This window comes from Diprion similis, chromosome 6 (assembly GCF_021155765.1).
Source record: "Diprion similis isolate iyDipSimi1 chromosome 6, iyDipSimi1.1, whole genome shotgun sequence".
Classification (NCBI taxonomy): Eukaryota; Metazoa; Arthropoda; class Insecta; order Hymenoptera; family Diprionidae; genus Diprion; species Diprion similis.
The window spans coordinates 17,974,446-17,989,821 of record NC_060110.1 but is presented as its reverse complement, the minus strand read 5'-3'; the positions used below and the strand labels follow the sequence as shown (position 1 = coordinate 17,989,821).

The following is a 15,376-nucleotide window of genomic DNA, read 5'->3' as shown; positions in this document are numbered from 1 at the left end:
GGCATAAAAATTTTCAAGAAATCTGAAGATTGCAGACCAACTTCATAGTCAAGAACGACATTGATGTCAGATTGAAGAAGACATTTATCATTCTGTCGATATATTAGTTGATCTTTGCCGGCATTACAGAACACATATTTTTGGGCCTTACTGATAAACTTACAAACGTCGATGACTCTTCGCTCACGCTCACGATGCGCGTGTAACAGCTGCATTTGATTCAAGATTGCTTATGCTAACCTTCCAGTGGGGATCCTATGACTTATCGTTTCTGTCCTTTGGTAGGCATTCGTGATTCAAGTTTAGTCACAGATTATCTATTTTGATTTTATATCGTAATTATTAAGAGTCAGAAAGAGTTTATAGGGCGAAGAAACACGGTGAGTTTAGGTTAGATTACGGCAAGAATCTTCGGAAAAATTATACAAACCATGTCGGGTAAGATGCTTTTGTTGAACGTTTTCATCAGCTGCAATATATGATTGTTCATATGCAGATTCAACCATCCGTAATTCGTTTTCTTCCAGACAACGTATGTCTTCAACTTCCAGTGTCGGTGGTTAACCGTGCAACAACATCAACGGATCGTAGTGAATACCTTTTAAATCTTTTAGAAAATATCTTACCACCTTCAGATACTAAATCAATAAACGAAGAATTGAAAAAGGTGATAACAATGAAAGTTTTAACCCTCTTCTTCCACACATCAGTATCTTTTAATATTCTTCATCTTTCAGACATTCACGTTCAACAAATACAGAACAAAGCATGTTCGTCGTAAACCAAAGAAGGCAAAATTTTTAACAGCCAGAAAAAGAACAAAGCTTGGCTTGAATAAGTTGGATAACAGGACTAACTTGAAATACATTGATGCATTAGCATTGAACCAGCTTTGGTTAGAATACATGCGACAAATGCTTGGCGTTAGGAATTTCACTGATTTACCACAAGGACCAATTGAACCAAATTGGGATAACATTGGCCAACAATTGCTAAAGGCTGATTTTCATGGAGCAAAAATTGCTGTCATTAAATCCAAGTGTCCAAGTTTGGTGGGCATTGACGGCATCGTATTGCAAGACACTAAATGTACCTTCAGAGTTATTGGAGAGGATAGTATTATCCGGAGTAAGGCAACTTTAAATTTTAGCATTGACAGCTAATTCTATTGGAAACAAAACTCCTGACTTTTATTGAATAATTAATTAAGATTTGTCCTTAAAGTTCCCTAGCATAAGAAATTTGCACCAGCCTACAAAAAATATGAAGGCATCCTCATTATTATCATGCACTTAAATATGTCTTCAATAAACAAATGCAACCATTACCATCAATCTTTTGTCAAGGATTCTAAACAGCCACTCATAGTATGTCATTTGATGAGAAAGGAAAAGGATAAGAAAATATATGCCATTAACAGTACACAGTGGAAAAATTTAATGTTGACGCTTTTCTTTTCTTGCAGCGGTTCCTAAAGACACAGCTGTATTCAAGATATGTTTGGGCAATGTGAATTTACAATTGTTTGGCAAAGAACTGTGTGTTAGACCTGCTGAGAGATCAGTGAAAAAATTCAAACTTGCTCATGTACCTGATTTATAAAGTAATTATGATTATCGAAATAAAAATGTTGTTTTTTTTTGAGTACTTTTGATAATTTATCAAGTCTCGCAAATAAAGCTTTCCCACAGTCAAGAGACAGATGCACAAAATTATATTTTTAACAAGTACGTTATGCTTTAACAAATTTTTGTAAAAAATGTTTAGTGATGAATATCACTTTATACGGGTTAATTAGTATGGGAATGTGCGGAATGTGTATAATAAGAAAATGAAAATATGTTCGTCAAACAGGCATTTGTTTATTTCTCACTGTGCATATCCACTTGACACAGTTGTTATATTTTACAGCAAAAACAATTGAATGCAATCCAGTTCTTCAATCACCCATTCATGATATTTACCTTCTGTATCATTTATTCATTTTTTTTTTCAATAATATTATTAATTCATATCATATTTTTGTCTACTACTTACATGTTACACTAAATACCAATATAATATATAATAATATAATTATATATTTATAATATATATGTATAATTACTAATAATCCTTGCTTTTTTGTTTGCTTTTTGCAATAATTAGTTATAATAGTATTTCAAAATATTCAAATAATCATGATATTATAATAACAACATGCGATGTGGATTGGTTGAATCCCTATCCAAATAATGAATCACTAACCACTTCATTTCCAAAAATTTCATTCACGATCAGTTTGATTTAGCTATGTTGAAAAGATAAGTGCAATGATAGAGTTTTGGGAATGTCGCGTACTTTGCGCACGCACCACCAGTTCCTAACGAATTCTTACAATTTATTTACCATAACTTGAAGGATCAGTAAACAAATTACACAGGTCTGAAGAATCAAAAACGGAACTAAGAATTGTACCCTAATCGATCCCTCACGAGAAATAATTAGTGTATTTGAGTTTATCTCATCCCTCAACATGCAGTTAATAATTAATAACGATGCTCTTGTCATGTGATTTGGATTAATGTTTATACATCCACCGAATCAGACTCGTGTGACGTGTTCACTGTCCCATTCAATAATTAGGGGCAATCTAAAATTATCAATGTGTTACGTTAAGACTTATAAACTTATTGAAACAAATTTTTCTCAAATGATAAACGCGTTAATCATTCCGTTAGTACATTTTTCAACGAAACAGTTAAACATACACAGGTATGCCGGAAAAAGATATTTTGTGACGTACCACTGTAAATATTTATTCTGATACCATAGAACGGTAACTTTCGAATTCAATTGAATTGACAAACCAGTCACTATTTCTATGACTAATCGATGAAATGTTAATTCAACATTTTTTTACGCGTTAAATGATTGCTATTGAAGTATAGTAGAGAAATGCTATCGCAGTATTAACATCATTTAAAAATCCATTGATATTCTTGCTCCTGTCATCCATGCAATTCCGATTATTAAGGAAGACATTTTCCTTAAAAAATTTTAAGCTTATTGTATTCAGATCAACTGTTAGCATGGCGCAAACTGGAGCTTTTCAAATAATTCTGAACGATTTTTAAATCGTGTCATTACTTCGGACATACCATTTTTTTTTAATGGCCATGTTAAAAAATCTGCCATTAAACAAGTAACTATGGATATGTCAAGAACATATAATTATAGCCCCCCTCAACGTTGATTGCCCCGTAAAATTGTCAATTCGATACTATTGTTACTCAGTTACGTAAAGCAGCCTAATGAACATACCATATACATATTATATACTTTTTTTTTAATTATTCATAAATCCTCTAATTTATACTAATTTTTTTTGCGCCCACAAAATGCTTTTTTTCAGGAATATCGGTATTAGTACTTATTTTTCATTTTTTTTTTACATGAGACGTTTTTTGAGATTGAATACTTGACAATTATTACAGCGGTAGATTGTGTTGTGTAGAATACATGTTTCTAGTTATACTAGTTTATTAATTTTTTCGTTCATTGAATTCTTTTTTTCTTTGCAACTACTAACTTGACATGTCAAGATATTTGTCAGACAGCAGATTTCCGACGGTTGACTGTAACGTATCAATATTAATGGAACCTTGCTCTAGCTAAACCTTATAGAAAAGTAGGTATTGTTGATCATTGTGGAACGTGTTGTGAAATGTGTCTCACATACCGTAGCCTTGATAGGCTGCAGTAGGTGGTGCATAAACTCCTTGACCTGGAGGTGCATAAACACTTTGAGGTGCGTATCCAGGTGCCATCATTCCTGGCCCTGCTGTCAACATCAACTGTGGCTCAGCTGTAATTAAATTATAGTGTATTTTATGAATATTCTCGCCACCTATCATTAGATTGAAAAACTTTCTGAAACAAAATTGGCTTTGCTAAATTTTTGCCATACCAAAATTAAATTTCATCGATTCACCTAAGAATATACAAATTCCAAATTTTTTAGAGAACTAAACTGTTTAAATACAAGAACACATGAACTTACCATTTTAAATCATTTGAATTAAATTAAATTAACACTTACGCATGATCATTGGTTTGTGCTCCTGTTGATCCGTTTCTTCCAAGCGCTGGCTCTCAGCTTCTTCGAGTTTATCAACCTAAAGGGGGATTAGAAATGAGAAAAAAAAAAAATGTGGGTTACATACCTAATCAATTGTATTTATTTAAACTAATGGGCTGTTTTTGTAATTTTCAAGGACACAGTTTCAATAATACGATACCTTGGTAATGTACTCTCGGGCAACTTGGATTAGATAAGGCATTGCGAAGTGAAGGATTCTGTGCCTCCAGGCCAGTTCTAAAATTACATCAGGATGAAGCAAGTCGTAACAGTAGAAGAGGCAAGCTGCGAAACAATCTTTTGATCCTCTCTCCAAGAACCATTCTAGCAGTTCCTCAGCTACCTCTGCATTCCTAGACTCAGCGGCATACTCCATGGCATCTCTATAATTTATCGAAACTTTCAATATGTAGCAAATACCTAGTTAACATAAATATTTCAAACTCAAACAGCCTCTCACCGGAATAGCCTGTCTTTTTTGCAAAGTTCAACCGATTGTTTCCATCTGTTATTGCCTTTGTACAGGTACGCCGCAATTCTTCTAAACTCGATTAGTTCGTGTTTCTCAAGCTGCTGAGCGAGAGCAATATTATCAAAGTTATCAAAAGCATCTATTGACGTCCTCAAGCCTTGATAATCTTCTTCGTCAATCAGGAGACCATTCAATGCTTCGTTTATAGCTTTGTTGTTCAAAGATTGGACCGATCTAAGGTAAGGCTTCACAAGTTGCAAATGTCCTGTGCGAGTAAAGTAAGCAACCGCTCTTGTATGGTCCATTCTTGGCGCAAGGACAAGTAGAACATCATTCAGCAACAGTGGCTTGTATTCGACATAGAATTGGATTGCCTTGTAGTACAACTCCACGTTAGCCACCTTGGTGATCACATCTTTGAAATGACCTTCACGCCACGCTTCTGTTGGATGTTGCATCATCGCTAGTACCGCGTTATCAAATTCTTCATATTTGTCATACAAGAATACAAGCTCTGCCCATAAATGAGCTTGTTCTGCGGCGCGCAATACCTGTTGATAAATGAATTTCACATGTTCAAGTAATTGTTGGAATGTGAACGCTTCTACACGCAAGCTGATATTGTTGTTTCAAATTCTAATTCACAGCAAATTACCTTCGGTATGTTGACACGGGACCAGAAGAGATCAAGATGCTCACGCATCCGTTGTGGCTTGTACTTGCTGTATAGAATAGCAAGTTCTGTGAACATTCCCATGTGAGCCCTCTCCAAACCTAATGCAGCCTCCAATAGATTGATGAGTTCTTCAAAGTGTCCTCGATCTTGGTAATACTTGATCAAGTCCTCAAGCTCGTCGGCATGAACAACTATGTGTAGACCACACATTTGAGCCAATCGAAATTCTCCGCTGTCCACACAAGCAAAACACACTTCTTTCCATGTCCGTGTAGAGTTTGCTTTACGAGCGCTATCGACGGCTCCTTGAAACTCTTTTAAGTGAACAAGAGTAATCGCTAATCGAGCAAAGTTAGATACGTTGTTATACAAAAGTTTTGCTGCATCGTACATTTTGTCATCGAAACAACGATCGCCAATCTGAAAATAAAATTGTTTTCTCAGTTGTTCAGTAGTTTGACGTGCAGTCAATTTTAACGGCGCACTAAAAGCTTGCCAATGAGATTAACAACTATATCAACCTTATGAGCTCAAACTTGAATTACCTTTTGAATATCGGCGTGATTTGGACCAGAGATAAACTCTTCAAGATCAGCAAGGCGGTTGGTACGAGCATATGCATAAATGAGTTCGCTTTCAACAAAGGACTCTCTCGCCTTCTTGCGAGCCATTTGCAAGTAGCGAACAAGATCTTCCCAGTGGGAAGTTCGATGGGCAGTCTCAACTACATCGACGTATGCTGATGGATCATCAGCTTTGATGAAACTGTCAATGGCCTCTTTCACTAGACCCTGTTGTAGCTGAGCTTTGGCCAGCTGTGACCACACTGCTGGTTCGTTGCATCTGAAGGTTGAATTGCACAGGTATTTTGAGTTAAGTGATTACAAAACACAGTCAACCATTTGAATATTTAACCAATCTTACCTTTCGGCAAATTCGTACGCCCTATCCAAATTATTCACTTGTTCGATCAACACTTGAATAGCTGATGTGTTGACATCGAATTTCCGGAAAATGGCAAAGGCTTCTTCGAATAATTTGTTACTGATAGCAATGTTGGCTATATCGGGTGCATCATAGTTGTCCAGACGATTTATGTACTCCATAACACGTGTGCGATCGGCTTTTATAGCTGTCAAAATCAGCAGATTTTGTAGATTACGATGATCACTAAAGACACTGCTGTCGAGTACAATTTTTTCAAGCAATTCAATCAATTCATTTGGCAAGTCAGCTGTCATGAAGGCCTTTACGGTTACAGAAATGTCTTCTGGATCTTGGGTCTCTGACAGTGCAGTTTGAACCACCTGTAATTATTGAAGAATAAAATGAAAATTTATATATTCCTATATTTCTCTTGTGAGGTGCACGAAAAATTGGTTTCAAAGTCAGGAAAACTATATCAAAATTATGCTGACAAATCAGCTGTATTAAAACCCTTTGCAACTCTCTCCTACTGACCTGATCAATAAGTGGTCGCTTGTAGGGATTACTTTCCAAGAGAACCTCGGCCCAGAGATCAGGATCTCGTCGTCTGACCAAATATCTGGCTTCACTTTTGAAAAGACTATTTTCATTGCAAACGCTGATCAATTCGCGATCGCATTGGCCACGTTCGTACGCTACACATGCTAAATGAGGATCACGTTTCTCGCAATATTTACCGACGACGCGGCTATCGTAGAACTGATTTTCCCTGTAATATAGAAGAAATGAAAAATAAGCATAGGCAATAGAAAAGTCAATACTACGCAATTTATTTGATGCAATTACGTACTTCAGGAATCTCTCAGGATTATTGTTACTATCGATATAAATTTTAGCTAAAGCATTGTGGGTGGCAGGCTCCACACAACCTTCGTGAACACGAGATTCCAGCCAAGGCAATAAGAGCTTTAGTCGATTACGTTTTTCAACCTCCTCGACCAGTTCGTCCGTAGAGAACTGACCTCGGACGACAAGAATGAGGTTTTTTATTATATCTTCTGAACAGTCGACATCCAACAATCCACCAATTACAACGGGTAATCTCGATGGGTTGACCTGTAAAAAAGTTAACAAAATCATGTACCTTTAAAGACTCCAGTATTGACATAAAATTACAAATAGAATTCAATGTTCACCTTTTGAACGTATATCTCGATGTATTTTTGTAGATTATTTCTGTACAAGTACAAAACGAGATCGTGCACAAAATCGAATCGATCGCAAACAATGATAAGAGGCAGTTGATCCGACAATTTTGCTTCCTTCAAGAAATTCTTGACTCTTTCCGCATTGTAGCAATTGCTCTCACGACAAATTCTTTCGACTTCCTTGATCTGTCCTGTCTTACAGGCAGCTTGGATATATTTGAAATGAACTTCTTGATCTTGACTGAAGTTCACAATGGATCCAAGGAAATAGAACAATCCTTCGTATGATTTAAAGCTCTCGAACAAATCTGTCATATAAATATAGAAGAAAGATAAGATGTTGCACATAACAGAGGCGGTACAAATTTTAATGAGCGTTTGACTAAAAATAAATGAATAGTTAATGAATATTTACCAATCAAAGCCTTGGTCGTCAGTTGTTCATGGTACTTAGTTGCTATCTGTACACAGATCTGCAAGTTTTGTCTCATATTTGCAGTTAGCATGGCTTTCAAGCATTCCAAAGAATCTTCTACAGATAAAGTACCAAAGAATCCAACTAGCCAATCAGGCGACAGCATTTGCGTGTGGACTACAGCTCGCTTAATGTCGTATAAGTCTGTGTAATGCTCCAGAGCTCGTTGTAGAAGGCCTGCTTTCTCGCACAACTGTGCAACATGAGCACGATCATAGTGCGTAAACATTTGATTCCCAAGTATGGCATCGGCCACTTGGGGAGCAGACATCAAATTCATTTCCAATAAGCGAGTTTGTAATGCACCTTCGCTGGCTCGATTATTCTTCAATGCATCTAACAAAAATGCAGTACACTGTTGCACCATGTTCTGTTCCATGAATATGTCTACAATCTGGAAAATGTTAGTTACAGAAATTCATTAATTAACTAGAACTGAAATGTTAAACTTTTTCGAAATGATAACTGCATAATATTTCTTCAGCAAAATATAATTAGTATTAAAAACGTGACTATAATTTGTTATATACAATAAATTCAATTTTAACAACATATTTCAATAAATTGTCATGGGAAATAACAAGTTTATATATGGCAGATAATAATATTCTTAAACAGAAGAATCAGTAACTAAGGTAAAAGAGCTTTGCTTTCATGTATGTCATTCTTTTGAGAATACTAGTAACATTCCAAAGATACAATTTATCGTGTCGGCCTGACTGAAACCACCAAACAGAAGACCTTCGACATATTGTAACCAAAAGCAAATCATATGGGTATCGATAAGCTCTTTTCAATGCTATGACTCATACCTTGTACAAGCACAGAATAGTAGCTCAATACTTATCAGCTTCAATGTGTGAGCAGTACAGCTTTTTGTATTCTGGACATGAAATTAATCTTTAGTTTTCAATAGTGTTTCACAATCAAGTTAATTACTTATGCCGAACAAATTGCAGATAAAAATATACCATGTTATGGAAACACATTCTCTTATCAGATGCAATTTTTTTTATGCATTAAATTATAGCATACATGTAAGTACTCATGATGTGAAATAAATGTTTCAAAGTATTCATAGAGACATAACTCAAGTCATGGCTTGTTGCAAGTTTCCCTCCTTAAATCTTTTTGTGATGATTAAAGTTTTTTCAAACAAAACGTACTGTTGTCAAAAATTTTGTAACTTTATCTCAAAACGCACCATGAAAAAATTCATTACATGTAGAAAATGTTTCTAAGAAACTGGGAAATGATATATTAAATCATGTGCTTGCTTAGTAGAAAAATATAGAATAATCTTGGAGCAATAATAAAAGTAGAGTTAAGCACACAATGGTAATTGATAGTTTAAAGCTATGTCAATGTTGAGTGATGAGTATTGACTTGCTATCAGACTTATTAAAAATTTGCGAGGCTTCTATATCAATTGAAAAATTTCAGTAGTGACCCTTCTGCTATCATCAAACTTAAGTCAAGCCTGCAAGTTGTATCGACAGGCTTCGAAAATTGAATAAAGTTGGAAACTCACCTGATTGATGTCAGCTAGAGGTTCGTCATCTTGAACCAACATTTGTGCAAAGGCAACACCTTGGTCAGGATTAATTCTCATTACATTTCGTAGCAAGAATACATAATCCGGAGTGTAAGAAACCTTCTTGGCATACAGAACAATCTTTTGGAATTGCCCAGTCTCAGCGAAACATTGGATAACTTTGTTGGGTACGTTTGCCCTGAGGTAAACACTCAAGGCAAGAGTTGGATCAGCTTGTTTAACAAGATCCCCCAATTCTTCACTGCATTCCAATTTGTCTTCCTTCAACCATTTTTCAAGAAGCTGCTTGCGCCCTTGCACCAACACAGGACGGCAGAGTTCCAGCGACTCATACTTGTTTAGTTGACCTTGATCCAACAGTATACCGAAGTATTGAAGTAACGGCGACGTCTGCCCCTGCGTAGCTGGGACCTACATACACAGAAATTTTCTTAGTCTAAAAATTGTCGTGGCTCCTGAGTAAAATTATTAAAAAAACAACGTCTTACCTGCTGAAAACGCTGAATTGTTGCCGGAGTCCTAAGGATACCTTTTGGAGCATTGGCGGCAACTTTAGCAGCCTCGGCATACTGGCCATTTTGGAAAAGCATGTTGAATTTTCTCACAAACAAGTCTTCCGCTCCGGACAAATTATTTCTAACAGCCATTCTCAGAGCTAATTCAGGATTCTGTAGAACTCCATTGATATATGGAATAATGTTCTCTTCTTCGACGGAAACAGACAATACTTGCCCTTTACGATTGACTCCGATAATTCCCCCAGAAGCTTCATGGGGAGCGGTGACAAAGATTGTTTCTCCAGAAATACGGTTCATAAATATACAAGTTGCTGATTCTATGTCATACATATGGATGTAGCCGTATTTAGTGATTAAATATATCACATCATATTTCGAGCTGACCTGCATTGCAACTGGAAAATCACCTCCAGCTTCAGGTGGAAAGAAAACGTCGACTGCTTTCTTGGGAAAAGGTTGATTCCCAGCTGGGGGTTGACCAACCTCTATAATGTGCAACTTAGCACCTTGGACAGTCCTTACAGCAAAGCAAAACAGATTGCTGGGTTCTGCATTGCCCTCCATTTTGAATTGCGCAAAGGAAGCAGCGTGCCCTTCGATTGGTTGAGAACATTTGCGTTCTACGGAATACAACTGCATCGCACCAACGACCCTGCTATGTTGCGCCGAAATTCCGATCAATAATAACCAAGTTTGTTTTGGGTCAGTTCTGTAGTTTATGATCTGACATCCGTTCAGTGATACGTGACGATCGAATGTTTTATGAGGCTGAGAATCCCCTTCCATGGACCAATGATAGACAGCGGTTTCAGTGACTAGGGCCAGCGTATTCAAGGAAATCCACTTCCAGAATACAACATCTTCCGTCATGGTATGCGCTTTCATTTTTGATTTCATCTCAATGTTGAAGATTTGCAATGTCTTTTGGGCTGCGAAATAAAAGCAATGATCAACCAAACTGGAAAGAAAACGTTTTGGTATTTGAATTAAATTTAGCAATAGATTTTCCTTATCACTGCTGTCGCACATAGAAATGGTAGCGTGGTTATAAAAAAGTAGCAATAAATGAACCAGGCTGCTATTTATTGTTATAATCCCAATTGAAATAATTCAGAGGCAGATAAAATGGTGATGATTTCTTTGTTGGTCCACAACAAAGGTTGAATAAATGTGTGCTAATCAGTCTATCTACTTACAGAAGATAACATAAAAGATGCAATGAGTTATAAAAGAAAAAAATTGATTTCATGTACCTTTCAAAGCTATTACTTTACTCGCAGGATTCATAATTGCAGAATCGGCTGAAATTGGTCTCCTAATTGGATTGGCGGAGTCATTCATATCGATAATGACGACTTGCGATGTGTCCGCAACCTTTTCTCGTACACAAATGAATTTGTCTGACTCCATCGTAAGTGTATTGAAGCTGACATTGTTGGCATTGATTCCCACAGCAGTAAGCTGAAGAAAAAATACATTCAGGATTGCTTAATCTTATAAAGATTAGAACAGCGGCTTCTTTGAAAATTGAAATTTTGATGACACCATTTTGTACCATGATTCCAATGTTCAATGTATACACAGTACTTAAAATGGCAAAAAAAAAATAGGGAAAAAATCGACAAACATGTTGTCCTTCTAGCTCTGTAAGTTTTGCCAAAACAAGTGAACCAAAGACAAAAATAGAATGAGTACGAGAAAATCATTGTTAGCAACGTGAGATCAGAAGATGTGCGAAGTTCTTTTGTCAAAGGTCGGAAATCTTGTTGCATATAATTCCAATCAAATATTGCTTGGTTGTTCTATGTACCTCAAAATAAACTAAAAATAAACTTCCTAAGACGCAATTTTAAATTAAGTTTACTTTAAGATTGTATAGCGGTAAAACTGCAGGTGTAAAGAAATCAACAGACACGAAAATCAACATGGATTTGTATGTTTCGGTATTAAGAAACTAAATTTTTTTCAAATATCTATGGAATGTGGGCGGAAGCGGGGGGCGTATTCGCAGACGTGGCCCCTAATGCTATCAATGATCGGTTATCGGCTGAAAGAAAAAACCTCAAACGCATAATTGATCGATTTTTGCATAAGGGTGGAGAGACAAATGTAGGGCAGAACAGAATGAGGGTAGGCTCATTATTCGGAGACGTGTGTACTTTTTGGAAGTAACGATTTTGGTTGCCGCAGCGGGGGAGACACATCATATCTGTCAACGCAACGTCAATGGAAAAATTTTCATAAGTTCATGTACCGAACATTAAGAATTTGGTAATTTCAATAGAACTTGATGAGGCGAGGAATAAAATGGATAAGCTGCGAAATTCTATAAAGTGGAGAAATATTTCTTTACAACAATGGAAATGTAATAAAATAATCAAATAGACTTCAGGACAACGGAAAATCAGGTCACCTACCTGGAGATGCTCCTGAAACCTTATGGGCAGCAACTGCGTCATTCTGGCGGAGATTTACGGTCTTTCTACAATATTTTTCACCGCTATTTTGTCCCTGGTACGGATGTGCGGCCCTCGATATCACTTGTACACAAAATTTCACGTTTCTCGTGGGTTATTCACTCAATAATCAACTCATCCGCACGCATTGACTGACGCAAATGCCGTCACAGACCGCTGACACCCAACATGGCGGAGGGGACTTCCACCGATGTGAAAAAGTAGTTCTTGAGATTGGTAATATTTCCAGCGTTAACAACGCTCGACACAATTCGCTTAAAGGTCGGCAACAATTCCCCTTAGTACATAAATGAAACAAGGAGATTCAATTCCCTGTCATATCCGTTTGTTGCACGGAAATGATGACTGATATTCAACGCGGAGTAATACATCAGCGTTACACGGCCCTGTGATGCGCCGACTCCTACTTCTTGGCTTGTGAATGAAGCCGCGACGGCGCGCCGTGACTCGTTCACCCTGCCCTCAGGAGTTTCTGGGATCTTATTGATATACTCCCCAAGATTTGGCATACATTCAAATCTCAGCTCGTGCAACGTCCCTCATCGCCTCCGAAGCTCAATGAAACATTACAATTGTAAACAAAGTTAATTTACGACCCAACCTATCGATTTTCTCCTTCTCTTTCGCCCGGATGCACGCGATGGACCAAAGATTAGCACCTAGGTACTTTCCAAAATTATCGGTACGTAGCAGAGCTCATTCCACGAACCTGACGCCGTGAAAAATTTACATCTGTACCGGTAACATATGGATGACGAATTCGTATTTTATTGGACAGTAGATAAGATCGGTAGTATGAGATGCAAAGTACAGGACGTACAGTGGCTGGTTGATTTGAAATTCTCTGAGACTTCAGGTTCCAGAACACAGTACGAACTTTTTCGCGAGTTGTTAAACCTATACTGCTTAAACACGGGGACTTTTTCCGAATGACTGTCCCCAAAAATGGAATAATAGGGGGACTGTGTGAATGGAAACAGGAATGAATTGCCAACTAACCGTTGATGTCCGAACTGACCTAGTCAAGCCTAACCATAAGGCCCAAGTTCGCATCACACAAAGGTGCTGCTGCCAATGAAGTCGTGAAGTAAAACAATTGCCACACACGACGAACAAAATATTTCAAGTGGAGCCGAAACAAGTCCCAAGTGAAAGAATTACATGAAATTGAGAGAGGAATCGAAAAATTTTAGAAATCTCAACGGGATTCTCTGAGTTTTCTAAAAAATTGAAATTCTGTGGGTGCTAAATACCTTAAAACAGTTCACTGTTGGCAGTAAATTAAAACTTAAAATCATTTATTCTCCAGCAGGAGTCACATGTGTATAAAATATACAAATAATAGTAATATTTGTACTTCTGTATATATACTCTTTGACGGTACATATATACGCCTCTGCTGCTGCAGAATAAATTCTTGTCGGTTTTCGTTGATGGTAGAGCTTCTAGTCGAAAAGACCGAATCCCATGTCATCATCCTCAGACTCGGATTCCTCCTTCTTCTCGGCCTTCTTCTCTTCTGCAGGGACAATAAAGGAAATTTTTCAATAATATTTCATTAAACAGAAATCGATACAGTGGTAAAATCTATAAGAGTTCAGTAAATATAAGTTACAGCACAACGACTCAGTCGAAAGATGGTATGGATTAACATCATATCAGACTTATCTGAAGGACAGGAATAATTTCAATTATACGCACTGAATTGTGCAAATTATTTAGAAAAAAACTGAATTAGGCCCACATTTCTTTTCTCACACGGCTCACTTACCTTTCTTTTCTTCAGCAGGTGCAGCTGCAGCCGCTGCAGCTGGTGCAGCAGCACCACCTCCGACAGGCATTGAAGACAGCTTTCCGCGGCCTGCAAAAGTTTAAGTGTTTATTATTAACAGGTTTATCAAACGATATTTATTAAAATACAACTAGCGTTAAACAATATGTCTAAAACCATCCGTGATTTATAGCACGGGAATGACATAGATTTGTAGCAAATGAATATAACAGTCTTCGACTTGTATACGATGAATTGAAACATACCTTCGGTGATCAAATCCTCGATGGACTTTCCTTTGAGCTCAGAAATGACCTTCTTCAGTTTTTCAGCATCAGCTTCAATTCCTACGGAGGACAAGATCTTTTCGATGTCACCTTGGGATGGCGAGTCCTTGCCTCCCAGGACAGCCAAAAGGTAAGCGGCCACGTAACGCATTCTGAAATTGTGATTTTTCATTTGTTACACAGAAAACGGTTCTAATGTCAATAAATATGTCACCTAAATGACGGGAGTAAAAGTAACAGCAATCGTCGAATTTATAAATACGTCAGTTTCTTAAGTAATCATCACAGCCACTCAGGCGAAAGATGGTGTTGAGTGAAATCATCATGTTTGCAATCTCGACGTTGCTGTTAAGTCGTTTAGGAGATATTGTAATCGACAAAGTCGATACTAGGAAAGATGCTTTCACAGTACGACAAAAATTGCAGTTACTGGTTAGCCGCTATTTTAGCGTGTCAACACAACACACGGCAGGTCGTTACGAATCCAGAAACATCTCGCTGAATGACGCGCATTTATCAATAAAAGGAATTTGGTCGTATGGAATAACAATCTGTTAATCGATTTCTTGCAATATTGTTCAATTAGTAAATACATCCAAATTACTCACTCACTTTTAAGTCTCTCACGACACGAAACGTGGGACACGCCGAAATGTAATACAAGCACGTTTCACGACTGGAAACGAAATGGAAGGAAGCCTCGAAGTGGATTGGCGACGTCATTGTGGCGGCCTGGTGGCGGTAAAGTGATCGTCACTTCCGGTGAATCCGGTTCTACGCCAATGAAGTTCAGACACATCCAGACGATCCAGACACATCCCTAACATTTTTTAATATTTATTTCACATGTTATCATGATTTGGCTCTAATCAGCGCAGAATAGCAGTCGC

General features: G+C 37.4%; 3 protein-coding genes across 5 annotated transcripts; 1 reads left to right on the top strand and 2 right to left on the bottom strand.

Annotated features, from left to right (window-relative positions):
* Window positions 1-182: 182 nt before the first annotated feature.
* Window positions 183-3,021, top strand: LOC124407321 (ribonuclease P protein subunit p29). Of its 2 annotated transcripts, XM_046883352.1 has the most exons (4): window positions 183-438; window positions 528-667; window positions 738-1,128; window positions 1,466-3,021. In XM_046883352.1, exons 1-4 carry the CDS (start codon window positions 432-434, stop codon window positions 1,600-1,602), a joined length of 675 nt encoding a protein of 224 aa, XP_046739308.1. In that variant the 5' UTR covers window positions 183-431; the 3' UTR covers window positions 1,603-3,021. The 2 variants fall into 2 exon arrangements, with proteins under 2 accessions (XP_046739308.1, XP_046739307.1); XM_046883351.1 differs by lacking the exon at window positions 183-438 and having other exon boundaries at window positions 446-667.
* Window positions 1,843-12,622, bottom strand: LOC124407319 (clathrin heavy chain). Its single transcript, XM_046883348.1, has 15 exons — window positions 12,369-12,622; window positions 11,205-11,412; window positions 9,922-10,880; window positions 9,410-9,844; window positions 7,819-8,272; window positions 7,392-7,711; window positions 7,046-7,311; window positions 6,730-6,964; window positions 6,193-6,575; window positions 5,814-6,111; window positions 5,248-5,688; window positions 4,581-5,143; window positions 4,281-4,503; window positions 4,082-4,157; window positions 1,843-3,847 (listed from the first exon to the last, which is right to left on the bottom strand). The coding sequence occupies exons 1-15, from the start codon at window positions 12,408-12,410 to the stop codon at window positions 3,714-3,716; spliced, it is 5,037 nt and encodes a 1,678-aa protein (XP_046739304.1). The 5' UTR covers window positions 12,411-12,622; the 3' UTR covers window positions 1,843-3,713.
* Window positions 12,623-13,709: 1,087 nt separating this feature from the next.
* LOC124407323 (60S acidic ribosomal protein P2) lies at window positions 13,710-15,247 on the bottom strand. 2 transcript variants are annotated; one of them, XM_046883354.1, is made up of 4 exons: window positions 15,099-15,247; window positions 14,466-14,638; window positions 14,200-14,289; window positions 13,710-13,947 (listed from the first exon to the last, which is right to left on the bottom strand). In XM_046883354.1, exons 2-4 carry the CDS (start codon window positions 14,635-14,637, stop codon window positions 13,874-13,876), a joined length of 336 nt encoding a protein of 111 aa, XP_046739310.1. In that variant the 5' UTR covers window position 14,638; window positions 15,099-15,247; the 3' UTR covers window positions 13,710-13,873. The 2 variants fall into 2 exon arrangements, with proteins under 2 accessions (XP_046739310.1, XP_046739312.1); XM_046883356.1 differs by having other exon boundaries at window positions 15,095-15,228.
* Window positions 15,248-15,376: the final 129 nt, after the last annotated feature.